At 38.6% G+C, this 24,750-nt stretch overlaps 2 protein-coding genes across 3 annotated transcripts in view; both read right to left on the reverse strand.

The window, feature by feature from the left end:
- The window catches only part of ate1 (arginyltransferase 1), a 68,657-nt gene extending 55,898 nt beyond the window's left edge, over window positions 1–12,759 (reverse strand). For both annotated transcript variants that reach the window (XM_087803325.1, XM_087803324.1), the window contains exons 1-5: window positions 12,606–12,759; window positions 6,903–6,966; window positions 6,763–6,825; window positions 5,600–5,700; window positions 5,297–5,530 (exon numbers count right to left, since the gene is read on the reverse strand). In XM_087803325.1, the coding sequence (XP_087659451.1) occupies window positions 5,297–5,530; window positions 5,600–5,700; window positions 6,763–6,825; window positions 6,903–6,966; window positions 12,606–12,705 (562 nt within the window). In that variant the 5' untranslated portion in view covers window positions 12,706–12,759. The remainder of the gene's footprint in view (window positions 1–5,296; window positions 5,531–5,599; window positions 5,701–6,762; window positions 6,826–6,902; window positions 6,967–12,605) is intronic.
- A 1,824-nt stretch (window positions 12,760–14,583) lies between these two features.
- On the reverse strand, window positions 14,584–23,598 carry LOC148069293 (delta-1-pyrroline-5-carboxylate synthase-like). Its single transcript, XM_087802920.1, has 16 exons — window positions 23,497–23,598; window positions 22,406–22,526; window positions 22,152–22,303; window positions 20,813–20,962; window positions 20,624–20,728; window positions 20,381–20,539; window positions 20,016–20,106; window positions 19,814–19,938; window positions 19,605–19,749; window positions 19,443–19,516; window positions 17,848–17,947; window positions 16,675–17,033; window positions 16,284–16,479; window positions 15,534–15,655; window positions 15,177–15,459; window positions 14,584–15,112 (listed from the first exon to the last, which is right to left on the reverse strand). Exons 2-16 carry the CDS (start codon window positions 22,500–22,502, stop codon window positions 14,931–14,933), a joined length of 2,340 nt encoding a protein of 779 aa, XP_087659046.1. The 5' UTR covers window positions 22,503–22,526; window positions 23,497–23,598; the 3' UTR covers window positions 14,584–14,930.
- Between the last annotated feature and the right edge of the window lie 1,152 nt (window positions 23,599–24,750).

Genomic DNA, 24,750 nt, shown 5'->3' on the forward strand with positions numbered 1-24,750 from the left:
ATGTCGTCCTTTGAGAGTTTAGGCGAAAGGAAAGCGAAAGGCGGAGAAACCCTGCGCGAGCCAAAAGTAATCGACTCCTGGAGGATGTGACGAGCTGCTGGAAAAAAGGTAAACAACAATCAAAATGTCAAATGACTTAAGAGCAATTATCACCATGCGCGAGGCAACACTGTCTCACTGTTTTCCTTCCCTCTGACCCCCCGACGCTTTTCTTTTCTAGCCCCGTGCTCCTGGGACGGAGCCAAGGCCTGCAGCTCTCCGGGCATCCCATGTCAACAGTTTACACACCCACATCCTGTTTGGAGCAATAAGGAAACGAGAGCTATTTCCTGCTTGTCCCGATGCCAGCCGCCGCTGACTTACCCCCCCCCCCCCCATCTCCTCGGTCTTGGATGGAACAGAGGGGTCGCGCAGTCATGACAAGCGGAGCCGGAACCTCAACGCTCTCGCTGAGCTTTTACTGGAAGCCTCAGCTGACTCCAAAAGCAAATTCTTGACTTTTTATCGAGCGTGAGGCACGGAGTTGGGGAGCACAGAAAAGAGCAGGCCACTGAAGAAGTGCGCTGCCGAAACCAAATACCTCATGGTGTCGGGCCTGACGGTCGTAAATACGATCACGAAAATAAAAACGTATATCGTCCAGATGTCGAAGAAGGACGCAAGGTGTTCATCCATCTCACAGGGAACATTATTGACTCTCCTAGCATCTGGGTCTGTTTTAACTTCTTTTTTTTCTGTTGGAAACAAAAGAACAAAGCGAATGGTGACTTCTAGATCAAGAATTCAGACGGAATTGGACCAACCAGCTGCAAATCGTGAGAAAACAACGCAGAACTAAGTCGCTTTTAAAGTAAGTAATAGTTACTTGTAAAGTCAATCAGGGTCAAATCAGGGTCACAAGGCCCTTGAACAAACAAAAACAATACACATTTAAAAATACCTACAAATTTAAAAAACTCTAGACAAGCCAAGACAAACACAGGAGTTCCAAAAGATTTGCCAAAAGTCTGCACAAAAAAAATGTCTTAAGATGTTTCTTGAAGGAGTCAGTAGATCATCAAACACAGAGGGAGAGGAAGATCGTTCCAAAGCTTAGGAGCAACAGTCTGAAAGGATTTCTCTCCTCTGGTCCTGGAGGAACCATCAGTAGATTCTGATCCACAGACCTCAGAGCCCGAGCTGGGGTGTAAGGCTGGATCAGATCACTGATGTAAGGAGGAGCCTGACCATGAATATCTCTGAAAGTAAGAACTAGAATTTTTTTAATTGATCCTGAAAGAAACTGGCAGACAGTGAAGAGTTTTAAGGATCGGGGAAATGTGAGTTCTTCTACTAGAGCAGGTCAAACTTCTCGCTGCAGTTTTGGATTAACTGCAGGCGAGACAGCTCCTTCTTGTTTAGACACGCAAGTAAAATAAACTGTAAACTGTATAGTTGTATGTTTAAACTGTGTTAAGCTGTGAGAGTTGAGCAAGATGTTTTTACACTGCAATAAAACTTTTAGATTCCGATAAAACAGTTTTCTGATGCAAATGATGCAGACTTTATATTTATTAGCATCTTACCATTATTAGCTTTAACCGTTCATGCACTTTAAGATGAATTGCCAATAATAGCGATTAATTTACAACTCTGACCTACAAATCAGATGCTTTATTAAGTATTTTTATATTTTACACAAATCTATAATTTCTTCTTGAATGTCAGGATTTGGCTTAAAAAAAAGAAGGTTTCTTCTTCCCGATAGACAAGATGCACAAATGCAAGAAAAGCCACCTGCTTCAGTTCCGGGGAGAGAAAAAACAAAAACGTGTGCTTCTGGAGAACTTTGTGTTTGTGTCACAGCTTTTATGAAGTGCTAATGTCAGGAGCAGCAACATCTGTCTCCAACCGGAACCCATCTGTCCGAGTTTATCTTCGCTGCAGCTGCGTTCACTGTCCCTGCGAGTCCGTGTGGAAAATGAGAAAACTGGTGATAAGACTTGTTTTGCTTCTACAGTAAGGTCGGTGTGAATGACACGGTTTTGGGCTCTGGTTCCTGTCTTTAGTCTGACTTGGGGAAAACAAGTGTTCTGGAGTTTACTTTTCTTCTTTGCTCAGAAACATTCTGCTCTTTTTGTTTTCAGAAGAGTCTAAACCTTTTTGCTCCAGGGGGAGGTTTTGTAAGTGACACAAGTGAGTCGGTGTCTCTTGCCTGAGGGTGCTTCAGGTGTGGCTGAATCTGAAGGTTTATTCCATAAACAAAATCAAAACACCATCTGACAGCGAGGGATTGGGGCTTCACGGTTACACCACTGCTACTTCTCCCGACCATAGAGCAGATTCTCCTGCACAAACGGTTACGCAGACTTCTCGAACAATCCCTGGGATTGATGAGAGTTTCTCGAAGCAGAAAAGCGTTCTAATGACATATGGCATGCACATGCATGACATGAGCAATTATCCGCTTAAATCACGCAGCTGCAGAGATGAGCTCACGAAGGAGGGAGTGAGATGTAGGAAAGAAAGATAAATGAGTTAGAAAGCAAGTCGGAAAGTGACTTTGAAAGCTAGTTGAGCAGTGTTCCGTCACATTTTTAGCTCAGGTTTAGCATTAGGACTTAGTTTGAGGAGCTAAAAACAGCAGGATATTGAACTTTGTCAACTGACAGAAACATTGAATCATAAAAAGGCCAGGGGTGATTGCTATTGTCAAATCCAACCATTATCTTGTGCTTATTCCCTAACTGGGGTTCCCAAACTAATTCCCTAACCTAGGCTTGAGCATGTCCCAGCTACTTTGGGAGAGGGGCAGGGGACACCCTATCCGCCACATATACACTGGTATTATAAAGTTATTCAAGGAAAGTTATTGGGGGAAACACACAAGTGCTGAAACACACAAACAAGTGTGATGACGCTTCATGAAGCAGTGTCAATATTTTCAGAGTCCACTAGATGGCGGTACCTGCACTATTTTACTTTGTTTTGAACAACTGTTCTAATGAAACATCACTTTTAAACTGATGGCGCCACCTACTGACCTCTAAGCAACATGACACTGCTTCATGAAGCTTCATCAGCCCATCACTACAAACAACTCAAGAAGGAATAGGGCCGAGTATTGATCGGAATTATTCAATACCGGAACTGATACTAATAACTTAATTTTGATACCAGTTTGTGAATTTTTCGACACCAATTTCATAAGATCAATTCTAAAAAAAAGAAAATGATATTACAAATCTTGAGTACAATTGCTCTGCTTTGGTTCATTTTCAGAAACAGAAATAAAAAACAAAATAAATAAAGAATTTCCACTAATGAGTGACAAATAAAACTGATGTTCACTGCCTTTGTCCCTCAATAGCGTTTCTTCAGAAAAATCCACAAACTGTAAAGTTTTGATGTTGCTTAGTCTGAAACTTTGCAACGAAAGTCAAAGCCAGGTTTAATACTCGGTACTAACAAACATGTCGGTGGCTGCAACAAAAAGAAAGTTTGATGCCCAGCCCTGCCTTAACCTGGTAACACATTACACTCCTATAACCAATGAAGGGGTCGCTACCAGACCACATAGAATTGTGAGCCAGTAATGGGTTAAACTTCCAAAAAAAAAATGTGTCTGCCTTTTCAAAATAAGTTTAGTTTGAAATGAAGTCATGGGAGAAAATGTTTACTCAAAGATGAACAAGCATGAAGCTGTTAAGCTTCCCCGTCATAAAACAGAAGGTGTGATACATCCAGGTGTTTCTGAGAACTAACTCAACATTGTAAATCCTCGAGAGGGAGAAAGAAAGTGTGTTACGGTCCGTCTGAGAACAGGGTGGGTAACGCTGACATCAGCGTAAGAGTAGAAGGATGTTGGCTCGGGTTGATATATTTTTCACTGTGTTTATGTCTGACTCTGGGTTCGGCCGGTGCCAACAGTGGGCTCCAGAGTGAGAGAAGAGCATCCTCGCCGCTTGATTAATGATCCCTGGGATCCAAATATGAACATCTGTTTGCAGCGCTGCTTCCTGTGTCTAATGGAGGTTTGTAATGGCTCCGCTCTGAAGGTGATTAGCTCATTACTGAGGCAGATTAGCCAGAACCAGAGCCACACAGGGAACATGGGAGCCTGCACCAGCCGCGAGATTACTGCTGAGGAGGAAACGGCGACCTCTGCTGGTAGGTTAAGGACTGTTCATCAAAGTAAGTAAGTAAATAATAATAATAATAATAATATTCTCTATTTATATAGCGCCTTAAATAAGTAATTTTTATTTATATAGATTTTTTCCAGACCAGGGTCACAAAGCGCTTAAACAATCAAAACAATATTCAATAAAGTATATACTTTAAAGGTCAAGATAAAACTGATAACACAACAGGAGTTCCAGAAAATCAAGAAAGTGGGGACATTATACACCAGGGTTTTGCAATTAAATTACCTCCGGGGCCACATTATATAATGTGTCTGTTGTGAGGGGCCATTGGACAAAAGAGAGGAGATAAGATCCAAAATATGATGGAAAAACTTACACAAGTTAAAGAAAAAGAAAATAACAAAAATACCAACATTAAATAAATGTCATTAAATATTTCTCAAATCTCATCTTACTATTTTGAGAGGGGAAGAATATCTTGATGAAGTTTTTGGATATAATACAAAAATAAATACAAAATAAAATTGTTAACCGTCAGAAAGACTTCTACTGATTAGCTCTACAGTCAATGGGCCACATGTAAAAAGGGGATGTAGAACAAAAAAGGCAACAAAGTACAAAATAGAAAAAGAAAAAAAAAATGTAATGTCTTTGTAACAATGTATTTGTATGATGATATTAGCTTTATTCTTCCCACATTAGGGACATTTGAGTCACATATACACTTTAATATGCTGTAAATAAATATTATTTAATTGCTATGTACATTCTGTTTAAAAATAAATACATAATAAATATAAATCATGTTTAAATTATACATTCAATATCAAAAAAAGCTTCAATTATCTTTCAGTGTGAAGAAACACTGATAATAAGTAAGTAAGTAAGTAAGTAAATAATATTTGTACAGCGCTTTTCTAGACCAGGGTCACAAAGGACTATTTAAGGGGTTTTCCTATTACAAAGAACTTAAACCTACTTTCAGTATATTTAGGAATGAACTACTTTTTAATTTAAAAAAAAAGCAGTATCTATGTGAGCATTTTGAACATTTTACTCTGACCTTATGTGGGCAGCATGGGAACTTCACTAAATTCACATATTCTTGTATTATCTATCCAACGATCTACTCTCACATTCAGTCACTTCTAGTTCAATATTTTCCTCACCTGGATTAGGAGCCGCAACCGTCCTTCTACCCGAGCACGACTCTGAGTTCATTCTCTGCGAGTCTTTGACTTCTGGTTCAGCTTCAGCATCGTTTCTCTCTTCTTCCGTTTTAGCGAGGATCTCGGCCGACTCGTTCTGGATGTCCGATATGTCGACACAGGACATCTGGACGTGTCCGTCCATGTGGGGCTCAGTGTGACCCACGTCCTCACACGCCGAGTGCATCGGCTCGCCTGAAAACATTAGAGTCAGAGTCTGTGGGTAGACTAGAGCAGGTTGATGTAATAAAAATACTGACTCACCTTCTTCATCTTTCGGTAAATCCCCTTTTGAGACGAACTTGCTTATCTTCTTAAGAACCTTTTTGTGGGATTTGGTCGGCTGGAACTTTGTTACGTGACATCTTGACAGATAGGAAATATATATAGTTAGAGTTCTGTGTGTGACGTCAATTTTCACAAACTTCATGACGATCAATGATGACACAAAAATACATTCAACAAGTTTAGTTTAGTCATAACACTGTTAAACAGTTTACTAACCAACTTTCATCATCATCATCATCATGTTGATTAACAATGTGATTATTGAGTTTTTCTTGTGTTGAAATTGTGTTTAAAACAGTGATCATGAACAAAAGTCATCCAGACTAGTTTATTGGATTTGTTTACATAATTTGTGTTGTTCTAATATACGATAATACAGAGTGTGTTTATTTTATTTACATTTATTCTCTAAACCTTATTAGTTTAAAAGGCAAGGGAGACTCCAAGAATACTTTTATTCGACTTGTTTAATCTAAGGGTTGTTACAAAAGTGTTATTATTATTTAGTTCTGGACGTTTTGTGATCACTTGATAATCTTGACACTTGCAGGTTTGTTTGCACTTTGTTCCCTTAGTATTTTGTTTCAACTTCACAGACCGTCTACGTATCTTTTCAGGTTATAGGAAAACAAAGTTTACTTTTTTTCTTATTTTCTTTTTGTTCTCAAAATGCTGATGAACATTAAACTATTTATTTGAATAAATACCAACTTTGTAATTCTATATGTTATTATTGTGGTGATACCTTTATTAGTAGTTTGTTGTGTGAAAGGATGACGTGTGGGTGTGATGACTTGTACATTTGTAAATTGGTTGATATATTCTAGTTTTAGTAACACGAGGGAAAGAGGGATGAAAGACCAGTGGAGGTATCAGGGAATGATAACTTTGCAGCTGAGGAGGATCTGTGAACACTGAAATTTAAAGTAAAGTGAGAGAATAAAGAGTTACATTACATTAAATATAATGTAAATGTAAGCATAATTTGGTTGAAAAGGTTCTAGTATGTATATGTAAAGTAATTTATTTGTTTGTTCTAATTTTTTTTGCATTAATCTATTATATTTCATAATAATATTCAGATATCAAGACTCGAGTCTGATCCGACTCTTATGTAATGATTTAAAAGTCAGAAGCACCTGATGGTGTACTGTGGACAGCATGTCTTGTTCATCATGGGCTTATAGACGTATTTTCCACTTCTGAAAGGAAAAAAAACAAATCAGTGGACTTAAAAAAAAAAAAGGACTCAAACTCAAATTTCAGGTCTAGTTCTTGCCTTCTCCATCCTCGGTCGATGAGGTCCTGGTAGTCTTGTACCGTCAGCGCGTGGGCCCACATACCTGAGAAGCAAAAAGAGAGTCAGAGATAGAGATAGTGACGTTGTCGCTGGGACTGACTATTAAAAGCAAGATCACAAATGATCAGTGTTGGACCAACAATGTTGGAGATGAAAAAGAGAAAGACAACTTATGCCATCTTTCTCCAAGTAATAACCCATGATGTGTTTTCAAGTCGCTGAAATTAAAACAGTTATACGAGGGGAACACAACTGTCTATTAAGTCAGATAAAAAATATCGACATCAAGATATTGGCACATGTGATATGCATATCGAAAACGTGCGATAATTTATCAATTTTCATTGATCAATCAATCAGTGAAATCAAGCATTTCTTAAATGCGCACTTCGACCAAACAGTGTCACGTTCTGTAAAGTTGTCAATTTGTACTTCTATGTCTCGTTGTTGTTTATGTCTCCGTCTGTCTTTGAGCTGTGCGGGGCAGCTTGCTAGGCTCGGTTGCTATGGCGACACGTCTTTCCGGCGCGCTGACTTAGCGCGGGTCAGTATATACACGGAAGTAAGACTAACTTATGAGCGCTACTCAAACACTCGTGATCCAGTCACTCATCTCTTTCAACCCCTTTTGCTAAATCAACATATCATAAGTACTTTTCATCTGGTCTCAGTCGTTTTCGGCTTTCTTATAAGTTCCCGGTACTAAGTGTAAACCTGTCCTTAGCCGTATGCTTATGAGCTAAGTTGTTAGCGTCACATAATTTATAAACTGTTATGTGTGCGTGTACAAGAAGGTGGGATTCATTATTGATTTGGTGATATCGCGAGGCGCCGGCAGCTCCTCTTTGATGTCACTCAGTTTGGCGGGACTTGCATCGGTTTCCCTGTATATTATAAGTGATATTTCTCTCCGATCACGTCGGCACTGAAGCCCGGATATAAACGAAAGGAAAATATCGCATCTTTTTCCTGATCTAAACCCACGGACCTCTCCTACAGTACTCGCTCCTGGGCTCGAATGCGCGTGGTTACATTTTTAGGTGACACCAATATCGAATATCTACTGTCTACTGTCTATCCTTCTCCACGTACGTGATAGAAGAAGATCATCTGAAGTTAAAGTCCGACCGGATGTTTGGTCGGACCTCCAATCTCTCAACTGTGAATCTGCTGGGAGCTTAGAGCAGACGAACATTATTTGCAGGAAGAGCGTCAGAGAGTCTTCCCAGAACTGAGATCTGAGCCTGCAACTCCTGACCTTTCTCTCCTGAAACCATATACAAGCCTTCATCCGATCCGTTTACATCTAGAGGGGAAATGACTGTGTACTGGTTCACACAACACACACAAGTTTGTTTTATTTGGACAACGCTCGGCTCCCATGAGAAGGACGTCAGACAATTCCGTAGGGGCAGGGAGATCTCACAGTGCAAGATTTAGGGGTTCAATAATTATAGCCCTCTGTGTTGGGAGTCGACTTTGACTTTGTTCCTCTAATAAGAAGTTAACAATAGAGGTGTGTATTGGCAAGAATCTGGCAATACAATATATTGCAATACTGTAAGATTCCTTTGTAGTGTTTCGAGAGTACTTGACTCTGGTGTTGCAGAATTTACAGACCACATGACTCTTGACAAAGTCATAAATTATTTCATTTATTTTGAAACCAAAATATGTCCAAACAACAGCTTAAAAAGCTGCTGGAGTCGACTGCATTCTCAGTCATTGCCGGGATCTCACAGGATTCCCTTGTTCCTTTAGCTCGGGGGTCGGCAACCCTCTTTAGCGCCCCCCAAGTGGCTCCCTGGAGCCTCTTCAAAAATGTATGAAAATGGATGGGGGGTGTATTTAATCTGGTTTCTGTGGGAGGACAAACATTCTTAACGTTTTACAATGCTGTAAAAATGTGGGTAATAAAGGTTCAATTTGAACATTACTCTCAACGAAGATTTGCGTCAAGGCCTGCGAGGCAGGTGGCTTGTTGTAAACAAACCGGCAGGTGTGTCATGGGCCATGGATCCCAAAAGAAAAAAGAGAATGATCGCTGATGAGAACTTAGAATTCAACAAATAATGGACGGAATCATTAGCTTTCATTGTCGACGGGGAAGGATTGCCTACGTGTTGGCTTCATAACGAGAAGTTGTCGAACAACAAAAAGAGAAGGCGGCAAGAAATTTGCAGCCGACTACCCAGTTCAGAGTGAGAGAAAAGTGCGATTGCAGTACATCTGGAGAAATTAAAAGAGTGCAAAGATAGATAAATTCTCCATACTCCACTACTGCAAGTTTTGTTGAAAACCCGAGAGATAACAAGGCGTGGAAAATCGTTCACGAAGGATTCATTCATCAAAATATCAGAGCACCTATTTTCAGACTTCAAAAACAAAACCGAGATAATGCAGAAAGTTAAAGACATGCCTCTCTCCGCAAAGACGGAGAAAGAAAAGGCCATTAAAACATCAGGCGACATCACAATCGGCAAATCGGGAACATTAATTCAGCAGGAGCGTACTCAACTGCCTGTGATGAGTCGTGCGATGTGATCGATATCAAACAGAAATTGATGTTATGCAGGTTTGTCAACTCGGACAGGCTATTCAACGCCTTGAATATTTTCATTTTGATTGTAATTTTCTTTACTGCATACAATAAAAATACATGACTCTAGACTTAGACTTGGATTTTCTTAGACAAAGTCGTAACTGCTTCCATTAGTTCCAATTAAAATATGTCCAAACATCAACTTTAAAAACTGGTGGAGTTGATTGTATCCTCTCGTCCTCAGTCATCGCCCAATCTCACGGGATTCCCTTGTTCCTTAAGCTGCACAGGGAAGTAATGATTGCTGCCATCTAGCGGCCTGAGGTTTAATTGCAACCCTAAAATGAGTAGTCAATCTTGAATATTTGCATGATGATTGTAATTCCTTTTTTTTATTATTATTTAAGTGTATTTTCTTACGCAGTGTTTTTTTTTAAATTTGCAAATATAAAACATTTTAAGGGATGTTCAGAGAACTACCATATTTTCCAGACTATAAGTCGCAGTTTTTTTCATAGTTTGGCCGGGGGTGCGACTTATACTCTGGAGCGAATGTGTGAAATTATTAACACATTATTACCGGTAAATCATTTCACATGTTATTTTCACACTAAACCGCAAGAGGGCGCTCTAGGCCTGTGTTGATAATTTCGACGTAGAAGAGGAAGCGCCGCATCTTCTACCTCCGGAGTTAGCGGAGTTGTTTAAAAGTGACACCGAGGATGAAGATTTCATTGGATTTTAGTTATTTGGAGTTACATAGATGGTTTTGTAAAAAATGTTATTGTGCTATAGTTATCTGAATAACTCTTAATATGTTATGTTAACATACCAGGCACGTTCTCAGTTGTGTCATGTGACGTAAGCATACCATACAATTATTCAGGCTGTTGTTGCCTCTATTCTATTTTTATTTTAAATTGCCTTTCAAGATGACATGTCTGTTCTTGGTGTTGGATTTTATCAAATAAATGTACCCCAAAGATGCGACTTATACTCCAGTGCGACTTATAAATGTTTTTTCCTTTTTTATTATGCATTTTATGGCTGGTGCGACTCCGGAGCGACTTATAGTCCAGAAAATACGGTATATATAATCAACATTATATTTGTTATTGTGGTTGTAATATTTAATTGCCAGCAAAATCTCCAATTTGTGTAAAGTAACTTCAGGTCAACATTTAACGGCCATCCGGTCTGCATGATGCAAGATAACCAGATTACGACTCTTCCGTTAGCTTAGACTACCTGTCTGTGGGCTCTGGGCCTAAACACTCATTGACGGTATTAAGACTCGACTGAACTCTTAGTACACATTCACTCACTTCTGGTCCACACACACACACACGCACGCACACACACACACACACACATACAAAATCCCTTCCCAGCTCCTTGCAGGGCTTTTTTTAAATCTCTCCATTCCTGCGAGATACACAAGTTACATCAGTTTCAGGTGAAATCTCTCTCGGTCAGGAACATACTTTTACGCAAGCGACACTTCATCCGATATACAGGAGATTCCGAGCTGTCCACGCTGCTGTAAAAGTAGAAATCCAGACAGCGCACGTGTGAACCCTATAGCCTCGGCCATAAATAGCTGCTTTATGTGGTTTCACTTTAACTCTTTAAACGGCTTGATTGGCACAATTCTCTCTCGCTTTCATTCATTGTTTGTCATTATTCTATATTGATTAAGAAGATACACATTTGTATTACTACTGCCACACATTGTACCGCCATCAGAAATAAAACATTTATATAAAAACTGGAATTTATAAATATTTTCTCACTATTTTACACCAGAAAATCAAAGTCCAGGTTTCATGCGGCCGACGATCATTGTTATGAACTAAATTCTTGAACCAGAAAATGGAAAATATTGTTAAAAAATATATACATTTTTAAAATATCGAACAATCTTTTTATGACAAATTCAAAGGCAAACACCACAAATTGAAGCTCCGTTTTAATGCTAATTCCTAAACAATGAAAATGTTTTTTTTAATTTTCTGTCTGGTAGAAAAATATTGTTGCTTTTACCTTTTTGTTAATGTCTTCAAATTTGGCCCTCATTTGTTTTCTACTGCATCAAATGTGGCCCCTTCTTAAAAAACACTCTTGACCCAAGAAGTTCCTCCTTATTTAACACTTATAAATATAAACGTGCATAAATAAAACATTTGCTGTAGGTGGAAAGTTGACTTATTTTTACAAGCACAATTTTATATAAATAATATATTTATAAATGTAATATATTTTTTTCTGACAAATGATTGAGACGACTCTCTTTTTATTTGCCGACATTGACATTTTGTGTTCACTGGAATGTGGCCAATTGGTCAAAGTTAAACCCAAACTGATAAAGGGGAGCATGTGTTGATAAAAATAATAGAAATACATGTTGTGTGGTTGTCCATCAGAATTAAACGCTAGGCCTGTCCAGGGTGTCCCCCATCTCTATGCCCGAGTAGCTGGGATAATCTTCAACTTTAAACCGAATTTCCCATCGCGGGACAATAAAGGATTCTGAACTGGATCCGACCGACCCATTCATGGGAAGATAATAATAATAATAATAACAATAATAATAATGTCTATTTGTATAGTGCCTTTATTGACCATAACTGAATGAATAGTTTATTTAAGAGAAGAAAAAAAAAGCTTAAACAGAAACTACTGCTGTAGAGTTCAGACCAAATAATTCACTTTGATAAACTACAATCAATACTTGGATCAAGTCCTGGAATCTTTTATCACCAACTATCGACCGTCTCTGTCTCAAAACATAAGAGCTTTAGAATCACTTCATAAACAACCTTTTCTTCTTAAATCACTGTATTTTTCTTCCAATGTTTTAGAAACTGAAACTATATTTAGCTCGTTTTACAAGCAGGCAATGTCGTTCTAATGTATTATTTTGAAACTGTGCTGTCACTGACAGTTGCTTCTTGAACACAAGATTCAAATGTATATTATTGAGTCGTTATATTCTGTATTTTCGGTTGTTTATTTTATGTTATTTGGATGGTCTTCCAGGGAATAACAGTGATAGCAGATGCTAGCCCATTAGCAGCTAGCCGCGGCTAGTCCGTTAGCATGACAGTTGTCCCGTCTGTCCTTTTATCTCACACACTCACCGTGAGCAAAGTTCCCCGCTGCGTTCTTGCAGTAGCCGCAACGATACCCGTCCTCTCCGCCGAAATACTCCACGACGGAGTAGGAACTATTCCCTGCCATCTTTCAAACGTGATGACAACAGTTAGTTCTTGTAGCGACCAGCAGCAACTGCTGCAAGCCTGGCCACGCCCAGTCAGCTGACGTCATCGGTGGTGCATTAAATCAAGTGGAAATGAGGGATTTCGTCATGTATCGATTGTTTTTTGGGGGGAAATAATGTTAATTTTTTAATCGCCATGCCAACAAAGGTATTATGAATCTTTTTTAATAGCTTTAGTGTTCTCCTGTGCCTTTGTAATGGTAAGCATCCACAAAACAATTGTGTTCTCTTATATCTCAATTTTCATTTCAATTATTCAATATTTGTTATAGTTTAATTTGAATTATTCAATATTTGTTATAGTTTAATTTGAATTATTCAATTTTTGTAACACTTTAATTTCAATTATTCAATATTGTTTAATTCCCAGCCTTTTAAATTCAATATTAAAAAATGCAAAGCCTTTTTAATTCAATATAAAAAAAACAATACAAAGTCAAAACAAGTACCAAGCTACTTGATCATACTTGCATGCATAAGCGATTAGGTGACCGGTTTAGATATTTTCATGACAAAGTACTTACCTTATTTTAACCTCTGGAGTTTAAACATCTTACACATCATCTCACCATCAATCAGTAGATTCTGATGTCAACGGATTTAAACAGAAATTAGTTTTTAATTTCATGGTCACATCCTTTTCCACAACGTCCGTTTGCTCAGTGAGTTAAAGTGATGTCTCGTCTTTTTGAGTTGCGGGTTTGAAAACATGCTCTATAACTTATGTCAAGCGATGTCATGTTTTCGAATTATCTCTGGTCGTGTTAAAAAGGTACTTTCTTTAAAAGTGGTTCAAACCTCAGAGCCTCATGAACTATGAGAGCGTACACGTAGTTATACATGTCAACGTCCATATGCGTCAAAAATGAACACATTATGAAAATGCGTGAACATTCCGACAGGTTTGAAGGTGTTTTGCAGTTTTATTTTTGTTAAACTTCCCCTCAAGAGGTTTCAAACAAGATCATCTCTGTTAATAAAGTATTTGTGTTAATGTTTATAAAATATAAACATTTACACCGGAGCTCGTCTGAACTCCTTTACAACAGTGTGATCCGTGTCAAAAAAATATTTAAAAGAACGATTATAAACTGTTAATACAGTCTTAATTCATGTTTTCATTGCATTTTTTCTGATCACGAAAAGGGAAATCATTGGAATTAATGTAGAAGAAATTGCATTTTTTCACAGAACAAACGTTATAGAGAGAGTCAGTCTCACCAGATATGAGATTATTCTAAAACATGACATCGCTTGACAAAAGTTCTAGAGCAGGTTTAGAGGGAATAATCGTTTCTGTTGAAATCCGTTGACATCAGAATCTACTGATTGATGGTGAGATGAAGTGCAAGATGTTTAAACTCCAGACGTTAAAACAAAGTTGATACTTAGTCATGAACATATCTAAACTGATACTTCATACTCGTTTGGTTTCGTCTGGTGGCACCATTATGCTGAATTTAAAAAGCTTTGTATTTTTATATCCAATTTAAAAGGCTTCGTATTTCATCATATTGAATTTAAAAGGGTTCATATTTTTTAATATCCAATTTAAAATGCTTAATTTTTTTTTTAAATATTGAATTTTAAACACTTCGAATTAAAAAATATTGAATCATTGAAATAAAAATATAACAAATATTGAATAATTCAAATTAAAATATAACAAATATTGAATAGTTTAAATGGATTAAACCTTTCAATATTTGAAAAAATAAATGAAACCATTCAATATTCTCATGTCATTGATATACCTCTATAACAATGGCTGTAAATGAAAACTAGTTTGACCAGCCAGCTTGCACTGATGCCGAAAAAAAAAATGAACAGAATCATCGTTAAAGAACTGTACATAATATTTATTGACGGCAGAAATATAAAGCAGAAGAAAAGGCTTTTGACAGGTCCCTCCTGAGAGTTAACTCGAAGTAAAATACAAAAAGAAGGGGAGAGTATGTAGAAAAATAAGTTAGATAATCACCACTGGATCATTGATTTGATTTGAAGGAAGGACCTTGGTCTTTATGACACTTAAACAAACATGTTTGTTTTTTTCAGATAGGAGGTACTTTTGTAAAAATGTGAATTCTAAAACAGCAGCTTCTGCCCTTGATCCGTGGACTGAAGAACGACTCGGACACTCAGTTCTTACGTTTTGTTTGTTGATCTCTGTTTGGTTGTGGGTCTAGCTGAAGTTTCCCTGTGGCACCGGGAGGTTCTCGTGAAGATATTTCATGCTGCCTTGCTCCGAGAAGTCGGCCACCGTTTGTCCCTCCCCTCTGAGGACCCACTTGGTGGTGAGAAGCCCCTCCAGGCCCACCGGTCCTCGGGCGTGGATACGCGCGGTGCTGATACCGACCTCTGCTCCTGTTGAATATTCACACAGAGGTTTACGCTTTAGCATGATTTCCAACGATCGCGTCGTTCTTACCGAGTCCGAACCGGTAGCCGTCCGCGAAGCGTGTGCTGGAGTTCCAGAAGACGCAGGCGCTGTCCACCTGCTGCAGGAACTGCTCGGCCGTCTCCTCGTTCTCCGTCACGATGACGTCGGTGTGAGAGCTGCCGTACTTGTGGATGTGATCCACCGCGTCGTGCATGCTGTCCACCACCTCGATGCAGCACTCCAGGTCCCCGTACTCCGTCCTCAGAGACTTCACCTCCGATGGACTGAAGGTGAGGTAGGAGGCGAACCGTGGACCGGCGTGGATTTTCACCTGAGCGAGAGGGAAGGAGTGTGAATGACTGTGTGAGCGACGACAAGGGGGTTTATCTTGTTGTTTTTTTTTACATTTTCAGCTCTCAGCATCTCGATGATCTGGTCAAAAATTGGAGTCCGCAGCAGATCTCTGTGAATGAGGAGGGATTCCATGGCGTTGCAGGCGGCTGGGTAGTCACATTTGGAGTCTCGCACTAGTGGAAGTAAAAAAGAAAAAAACTTAAAAGGGCAACTTATGTGTTCATTTAAGTGTCTTAAATATATGTTGGACCTCTATCGTACTTACAAGTATGTGTCTGTTTGTACAAACTCTCTTTTCATGGAAATATTTACATTTGAAAATGTGCTTAAGCCCCGCCCACTGTAGGAGGAAGGACCTGCGGTACCTCTCCCTCACACACCGGGAACATTTGAAATATGAGAGTAAGTAAGGAGGCTTGGGTTTTCACATTAGATTTCATTAAGTTCTATGAGCGTTTGTGTTAACAACAAGCAAAACTTGGGGAAGGGAGAGTACATAAAACTTAAGGCAGTGAACAAAGAGATAAGTTACTGAATCCTTTAGGAAACATCTTAAGATGTTTCTATTTGTTCAGGCTTTTCCTTGATTTTCTGGAACTCCTGTTGTGTTATCAGTTTTATCTTGATCTTTAAAATATATACTTTATTGAATATTGTTTTGATTGTTTAAGCGCTTTGTGACCCTGGTCTGGAAAAGCGCTATACAAATAAAAATTACTTACTTACTTACTTAATGTATGCAACCAAAGGTCACATGATTACTGAAAGAATCCACCGAAGAAGACGACGAGAAGTACGTACCGATGTCGATAGCTTTGTCGATGCCGGCGTCACTGTCGATGTAGACGTGGCACACGCCCTCGCTGTGGCCCAGCACAGGAATACCTTTGGCGGCTCTTTGGATGTCTCGCACCAGCTGAGAGGAGCCTCTGGGGATGATCAGGTCGATGACCTTCTCCAGGTGGCACAAGTCCTCCACCTCTTCCCGCGTGCTCACCTATGTGACACGAACAAACGAAAATCAAATCATTAATCAAAATGCATTGAATGATCAAACACATTTTTTATTTCAGGGTCCAATATCAGTGAGAGAAATAATTTGCAAAAAAAAAAAGTAAGAATTCATCATAAACTTCATGATATTGCTCTCTAAACATGGCTTCTGAGTATTTGAAAAGCTGCATTAACCTACCAGCTGAACTGCATCACTAACTCCGTGAATAGAAAGTGCTTCTTGGGTGAGTTGATGCAGAATCCTGTTGGTGTTTGACGCTTCTTTCCCTCCCTTAAGCAGTAAAGCATTTCCACTGGCAATGGCCAAAGCAGAAACCTGAGGAAGGCAGTCCGGGCGCGACTCGAAGATGACCAGCAGGACACCGATCGGGACGGTGATCTGCTCCAGTTCCAGGTTGTTGGAGATCCTGGTCCTCCTCAGCACCCGACCCACGCTGTTCCTGGAGGAGACCGACAGCTGACGCAGGCCGATCGCCAGGCTGTTCAGCTTCGCCGTCGACAGACTCAGGCGGTCGATCAGAGCCTGAGAGTAGCGACCTGGAGACGAACAACATGATGAACACCAAGACTTTGGATTGTAAAGACAGTTAAAATTAAAAAATATATATCTTATATCAATTATAAAATAATATAAATGTGCATACTCGGATTATGAAGGAAAATTGTGAACTAATTTACAAAAGAAAACTTCCCCACCTTGGGTTATTAAGATACATTTTCTTTACTGAATCTAGATGTTTTTAGCTAGTGTGTCAAGATTTTAAACTATTCCTGTGCTGAAATTGTACCCAATATTGCTTTATGTATGATTTGGAGCACATGTGGTTGACCTATAAATAGGCCAGTGTTTAGTATAAGAGATTATCAATGTCAACTATTACAAAGAATTAAAATAAGAGTAAAACTGATTTTTCAGGAAATTAATTTAATTTGTTTAATGTAGAACGAATACATAGGAAATTATGATAGATCCTGCATCCAAGAATATCCCAATAAGACTAATATTTCCCATTTGGTCAACATAAATTGCGATTGTGACCAAGTCTGCTAAAATATTTCAGCTCCTTGTGTCATTAAATTTGAAACCCATGAGCGAGACTTATGTTTGGACGTGTAAAGCCCAACTAGACTTCAAACTACTCTATTCCTCTCAGTGAACCCATCGTCCCTTAAGCAAACTTGGAGCCATTAAGCATGACATACATCATTGGAAAACACAGCATCTGTTCTAGAGTAACTCTACTATTTATTGCATGAGCAGGTGAATGGTGTCTGTGTTTGGGTGGTCCCACTGCTTTGGTACTAGGAGCTACACTAATGACTAACAACTTGATGAAATAACGTAAATAACCTGATGAAGTCGCCAACTCCATGTCTCGCCTGTTGGCACTGAGGATCTCATCCTTCTTCTCTGTGAGCAGTTCGGCGAGACAGCAGATGATCTCGGCCCTCTGGAAAGAACAAACAACTTTTAAACTTGTTTTCCTGCTTCGAATCAGATCGTGTTTAAAGACATGATCCAGACTTACACCCCAGCTTGGGCTCTGAGGTCTGTGGATCAGAATCTACTGATGGTTCCTGAAAACACCTCAGGACCAGAGGAGAGAAATCCTTCCAGACTGTTGCCCCTAAGCTTTGGAACGATCTTCCTCTCCCTCGGTGTTTGATGATCTACTGACTCCTTTAATTATCAAGGCTTTTCCCTAAATGTCTGGGACTCCTGGGTTAGCATTATGTTGTCATGACATTTTTAAATTTAAATATACAATATTACGCATCTTACAATCTACTCAATTATATGAACAGTGTGTGTAGAAGTGCCCTTGATTTTGAGCCACAATCAAGTAAAAAAATCTTAACCTGAAAAGTTAAATATTTTTAGATTTTAAGATGTGTATGAACAGAGGAAAACAATCAATAAGAATAGGCACAGTGGAATTAACCACTGAGAACTCCTCTGAAGCATCTGGTGTCCACATTTTTGTTGACTTTTTTTAAAACTACAACATTAAATAAAGGTCATGAACCCTTTTTACTTTTGACTGTCCATCAGATTGACATATTTTGATGTGACGGAAATTACATGTAGAGGGATCCCGGTTAGGTAAAATGGAATTAGAGGAATTGTAAAAACACTGTAAGAAACTTGCAAGGAGTCTAGGGGTGACGAATATTGGCTATTTTTCAAACCCAAAACCATTAACTTTAATCAGCAAAATGTTTCTTATACCATGGAACTAATAATACCTTTCTTGGTGGACAACCAGGTGACAAATCATGCACATGTTTCAAAATACTTGAAACAACAGTACAAGATTTCTAGAAGAGATCTGACATCAATTGATCATAACTTTGGAGAATTATTGATAAAATATATAACTGTCCGATGTGACAATAACATGTAGTGAGTCAGAGCTACATTTCTCCAAAATAATACATTTACAGGTTTTGAAATTGTATGATTTTAAATCTTGGACTTGTCATTTTATTTTTTTAAGGTGACAATCCAAATTTAAAATTAGTTTTAAACAATCAATAGATATGGCAAATGATCTAATAAGTTATAATTTAAAATGTTAATTTCGCTGTGGAGGGTATAAGGACAGTACAAGGAGAAAATGACTGCTGCCATCTAGTGGCCGGAAGTTTAATTGCAAAAGAAACATGAACAAATATCATACATGTTTGCATGTTAATTGTATGTAAAAAAAATTGAAAAAATAGAACAGTTTTATTTTACACAAACTTTATTGAAATATAAACCATAAAAAAAATCTTAGGTAACACAAACAATGTTTTGAAAGCCAAAAAATAAAAATATATATTATTTTAATAACCTATACAGTGCTGTCAAGTGGAAAATAATATGGTAATATATATCCATATATATATATTTAATAATATTCCTGCTTAAGAGGGCACGGGTGAGAAAGCAAAGGAGCTGACCTGTTCAGGATCCAGAGCAGCCAGTGTTCTGCCTGCATGTCGGGCCATTTCTGTCTGCTGCTCCACAGTTGGACCTGGTCACAGTCGTGTTCGTGAGTTGATGCAACAATTGTGAGTTTTAACTCTCAAGTGGTGTGTGTGTGTGTGTGCGTGCGTGCGTACCTGCTGGCTTCACTTCCGAGAAGAAGGTACCGACCTTCTTCCCGTCCACGATGTCCGTGATCACGTGGCCCGTCACTTTGGGGTCGGTGCCGTTGGCGATGACGACAGACGTTCCTCCCTGTAGAGCCCACAGTGCAGCTTTCACCTACGACGACGATCGATTGTTAGCAGTGGACGGACAGATTAAAGAAAAAGTTTGATGTGCAGACTTTAGCTTCCATGCCCCCGATTCCAACTCTGGATTTAGTTCCATACGTGATGGACTGCTGGTCTCCGGGATAGAAAATATCAATGAGTTTGGCGTCATCGGTTCCTGGAGGACTGTCGAAAAGACCTATGAGAGGAAGATTAAAATTGAACTCTCGTTTTTTTTTTTTTAGATCGACTGAAAAGCTAACAAAAGCTGCCGACCTTGAACATCAGAGAGCGCAATAAGAAGATCCGCTTTCATCTCCACGGCCAGCCGCGCTGCCAAACTGTCATTGTCTTTGATGCTTATTACCTGAGAAACAACAAGTAAGTAAGTAAGTAATATTTATTTATATAACGCTTTTCCAGACCAGGGTCACAAAGCGCTTAAACAAACAAAACAATACTCAAAAAAGTATATACACTAAAGATCAAGATAATACTGAGAACAACACAGGAGTTCCAGAAAATCAATGAAAAGCCTGAACAAATAGAAACGTCTTAAGATGTTAAGAAGGAGTCAGTAACAAGAGTTCAGAACATGCGAGAAATCGCACAGCGGTAAAAGCTCCTCGAACACGGCTTACATTTACTCCTTGCATGTCACTGTTCGGCACGGGCGGCGGCACAACGGCGTCGTTGGTGTTGATGATGGGAACGATGTTCATCCGCAGCAGTTCGTGGAGCGTGCTGTTGAGGTTTCGCCGCTTCTGCTCATCGTGGAAATCCAAGTTGGTCACAAGAATCTGGGATAAAGGTCGAAAAATAAAAGTCAATCAACAGGAATCATCAAATCTTTAGTGAAGTCAGTCCGGGTTGAGGGGAAAAACCTGAGCTGTGCAGATGCTGTACTGGGTGAACATCGCCTCGTACAACGCCATCAGACCGCTCTGGCCGGCGGCCGCACACGCTCTCGCCTCCAAGACTGGAATCGCCTTTTAAAAAAAATATATTGAAAAAGGTTTGAGCAACTTTTGTTTGAAAAAAAAAAAAAGTTATTGTTAAAGACCAAAAGTCACCATTTCTTTCAGCTGGTTCTGGCCAGAATGCAGGGCTTGTCGAACACTTTGAGAAAGAAGAATCTCGTGTCGCAATCTCTGCTTTCCAAATGCGACGGCACCACTGGTGACAATCATCATCTCCCGGCCTTGATTCTGCAACATAGCCACCTGACCGAGGAGAGAAAATATATATCAGCCATAACGAACAAATCAGTTTTTTCTCTACCTTTAAAGAAAAGTACCCGAGTAAGTCTAGCAGAATTGTATCAACTTGTGATGAGAAATACACAAAGCATTAATGTAGTAGAAAACATTTGCCTTGTTTTTTACAGTTACTATACCATATTTTGCTTCTTCTTTTGCAGTTATACAATCTTTAAAATAACAAAATAATATACCTTCTTTACAAATGGCTCCTTTACTTTCCTACTTTAAAAGTCAACCTTTCTAAGCTACAGTATATGAGCTTTTGGGAATGTTTTTTTTGGTTCTTTAGCACATCAGTCTACTAAATCTTTCACTCACTTTTCCAGTTATCATATTTTAATTTACATTTATTTTACATAGACTGACAGAATTTCTCTACACTATTTGTATATGAAAAACAATCTTCTTCTTCCTTTGGGCTGCTCCCTTTAGCCACAACGAATCAACCTCCTCCTTCTAACCCTGTTCTCTGTATCCCTTTCTCTCACACCAACCAACTTCATGTCCTCTTTCACTACATCCATAAACCTTCTGTTTGTTCTTCTTCTAGTCCTCCTGCCTGGCAGTTCCAACCTCGAGCATCCTTCTACCAATATACTCACTATTCCTCCTCTGTACATGAACAAACCATCTCATTCTGGCCTCTCTGACCTTATCTCCAAAACATTTGCTGTGCTTCTGATCGACTCATTCCTGATCCATCTTCATCACTCCCAAAGAGAACCTCAATCTGCTACCTCCAGCTCTGCTTCCTGCCTTTTCCTCAGTGCCACTGTCTCTAGATAATAGATCATGGCTGCTCTCACCACTGTCCTGTATATTTTTCCTTTCATTCTGGCTGATACTCTTTTATCACACATTACCCTTGACACTTTTCTCCACCCATCCCACCCACCTTGAACACGTTTCTTCATCTCTTTGTCCACTGGACCGTTGACCCTAAATACTTAAAATCCACCTTCTTCATCTCCCTGTAGCCTCATGGTTCCACTTGGGTTTCCATCATTCACACACATGTATATACTCCAGACTTCATACAGTACCATAGTAAGTCCATAATCAAAATGATTGTCATATCGTTTTAACTTAAGGCTAATTTGTGTCAAATGTGCCTTAAGTAACATAAAAAATATATATACATTTAATTTACCTGCTCCACTATTGACGCCAGCCTTCCAAGTGCCAGCCCACATTCATCTCCTCGTGTCACCACAGCACTGCCCAGCTTCACCACCACGCGCTTTGCTTGCTTCAGCTCACTGCGGTGGGCAAAACACTTGCCGCTGGATCTTGGGGCCATGACTGTGAAGAAATTAAATAAAATTAAAAAAACGTAAAGATTCCCCATTGGCACAGGTCCTGAGATGCAAATAGCAGATATTTAAGTAAAAGTAAGTTACTCACATTTGGTCTGGGAATACGAGCGGGCGGACACAGAGGAGACATTGGATTGCCGGGCTCTAGCTGGCAGGTTAGAGCAGGCAGACAATCTGGCAAACATGATGGCGAAGAAGCCTCGGAACAACTGTTGAGTTTGAGGAAATTAGTCAGCAGGTAAAAATATAGCACCTGAAATTGTCAATCAATAAAACTACCTCGCGAAACATCTAAGGCAAGGAAATTAACCTTTGGAATCCCTATAATTATATAGGCTTCAATGCTATCAATACAATTACACACCATTATACAATACTGTATATTTATACAACTTTTGGCATGTTTTTTTGGTGTATATTTAATTTAACGTTAATTAATTGATTCAAAATGATTAACATCATTATTACAAAAAGTTTATTTGTTTAGCAAACTTTCGAAACCTTTTTAAAATCAGGTAAATATAAGACAAGTTTTGTCATTTTTAAATTTAACAAAAATGGTCACAACTAAAATATTGAACCCTTAGTGTTGAGAAGGTTGACCAGAATTCTTTCGCCGGTTTTAATGATCCATAACTTTCCTTTTTTATTTATCACAGGAAAATGACTAGACTCGTATTTACGAGACCTGTCTGATAATACTGGTTTCATATAGATAAACTATTATACATCTTTAAAATGTTAAACACATCTATAATACTACGTGTGATTATATTCCTAATATGTGCAAGTATTAAATAAAGAAGGTTAAATTTTTCTAGCTTGTTATTAATTATTAAAATATATATATTTATTTACGTTATTATTGTTTTGCATATGCATGCATTATGTTATCTTTAAATGACAGCTAACGCTACTGAACTTGACACCGTGACCCACTTGTAAAAGTAAGCAAATGTTTGACAAGACAAACGGAATAACAGTGAACATGAAAACAATAACAACAACAATCCTGAATGTAACATGTTATAAATCAGTGTCTAAAGTGAAGGTTGTGTCTGTAACACACACTACAACTAGCTGTTGTTAGCTAGCATTAGCCACCAACTAGCTAACTACACTCAGCAAAGTGCAACGTTTGCAACATGAGAAGATGACATGAGAGGAAATACTTCTTACTTTATGTCCGAATCCCCAGAGAGACGCTCCTGCCTTTGAATGAGGTCTGGGAAGGAGAGACACGTCGTCAGAGCTGCCACATCCACAGCCCACGTTGGTCCGAGCGAGGAGGCGCCTGTGTGTTTTTGACACTAAGCTATTCTGGAACGCGGTTTACGCAACATTTGCAAGAGTTTACGTGAAAAATAAGCTACGGACGCAATATTCTTACGCAGAATAAGGATGATGCAAACCTCACATACGTCACACCTCACACTATTTTTTTTTTAATTCGATAATATTGACATCTGATTTACCTTTCTTTCCAAAACAGAAACAAGGATTTTTCTTTTTGAAATATATGTAAGACTTTAATTTAAGTTTAAAGTTTAATATGAATTAAAATTACAAATACATTTGTCATTTCGAATACAAATAAGGAAATTCAATTTAAAGTTATTAAAGTAAACAGAATATTCAACGCTCGTTTGATTGCCCTAAAACAATAAACAAAAATTGGAAGATTCAGAAGTTTTTACTAAGATAAATATTAATGTTGCTCTAAACTTCAAATTAAAATATATATTATCAGCACTAAGATAAAAAATAATTTGCCTTTTATAATATTTTCTTTATCCTGAGTAAAAATCACATTCCAAAATCTTTTCTAAAGCACTCCAAATAATAACATTTTCATTTTAGGGTTGAGAAATTATACTGAAACTGAAAAATATGAACTATTATCAAATATTTTAACAATTATTTGTAAAACTATAATTACTTAACCATCATGGTATATCAGCATGAAAACAAATGTTTTTTTGGTATCCCTTGTGTTGCCTCTGGGTCAAGGTGAACGACCTCCCTGCCTCTCAGAGACAACACAAAATTAAATAATAATAATGTTTTCCTGCTTTTGGGTCAACTTGACCCTTAGATAACCAAATGGGTAGTATATGCCTAAAATTCTAAATGTTTAATAAAAGCAATAACATGTTTTACATTGTGATCAGATTTATGACATTTAGTATTTCAGTAGTTAAATTCTGAGAAGAACGTGAGGGTGCTTCAGAAACTCCTTGGATCATGATGTTTGCTGATGATGTGGTGATTATTTTTTTGAAAAAACTCATGACGCAGTGATGTGTGTGGCGGACAGAGAGTGGAAAGAGCAGCGTGGATGGTATCAACTCATCTTCGGTAACCTGACTCCGGGGCCCACGAGTGGCCCGTGAAACATTTATGAGCCTGGAGTCCAAACAACACGACTCACAC

The sequence above is a fragment of the Callionymus lyra genome, chromosome 11 (genome assembly GCF_982586985.1).
Source record: "Callionymus lyra chromosome 11, fCalLyr1.hap1.1, whole genome shotgun sequence".
Lineage (NCBI taxonomy): Eukaryota > Metazoa > Chordata > Actinopteri > Syngnathiformes > Callionymidae > Callionymus > Callionymus lyra.

What these genes read in the sequence shown, in the direction of transcription:
- LOC148069293 (XM_087802920.1), bottom strand. Translation starts at nt 22,502, where the DNA reads ATGTTTGCCAGATTGTCTGCCTGCTCTAACCTGCCAGCTAGAGCCCGG. An exon ending in AGAACCAGCTGAAAGAAATG is followed by an intron (nt 20,729 to 20,812) that starts GTGACTTTTGGT and finishes TTTTTTTAAAAG; the next exon opens with GCGATTCCAGTCTTGGAGGC. An exon ending in TTAGTGATGCAGTTCAGCTG is followed by an intron (nt 16,480 to 16,674) that starts GTAGGTTAATGC and finishes CGTGTCACATAG; the next exon opens with GTGAGCACGCGGGAAGAGGT.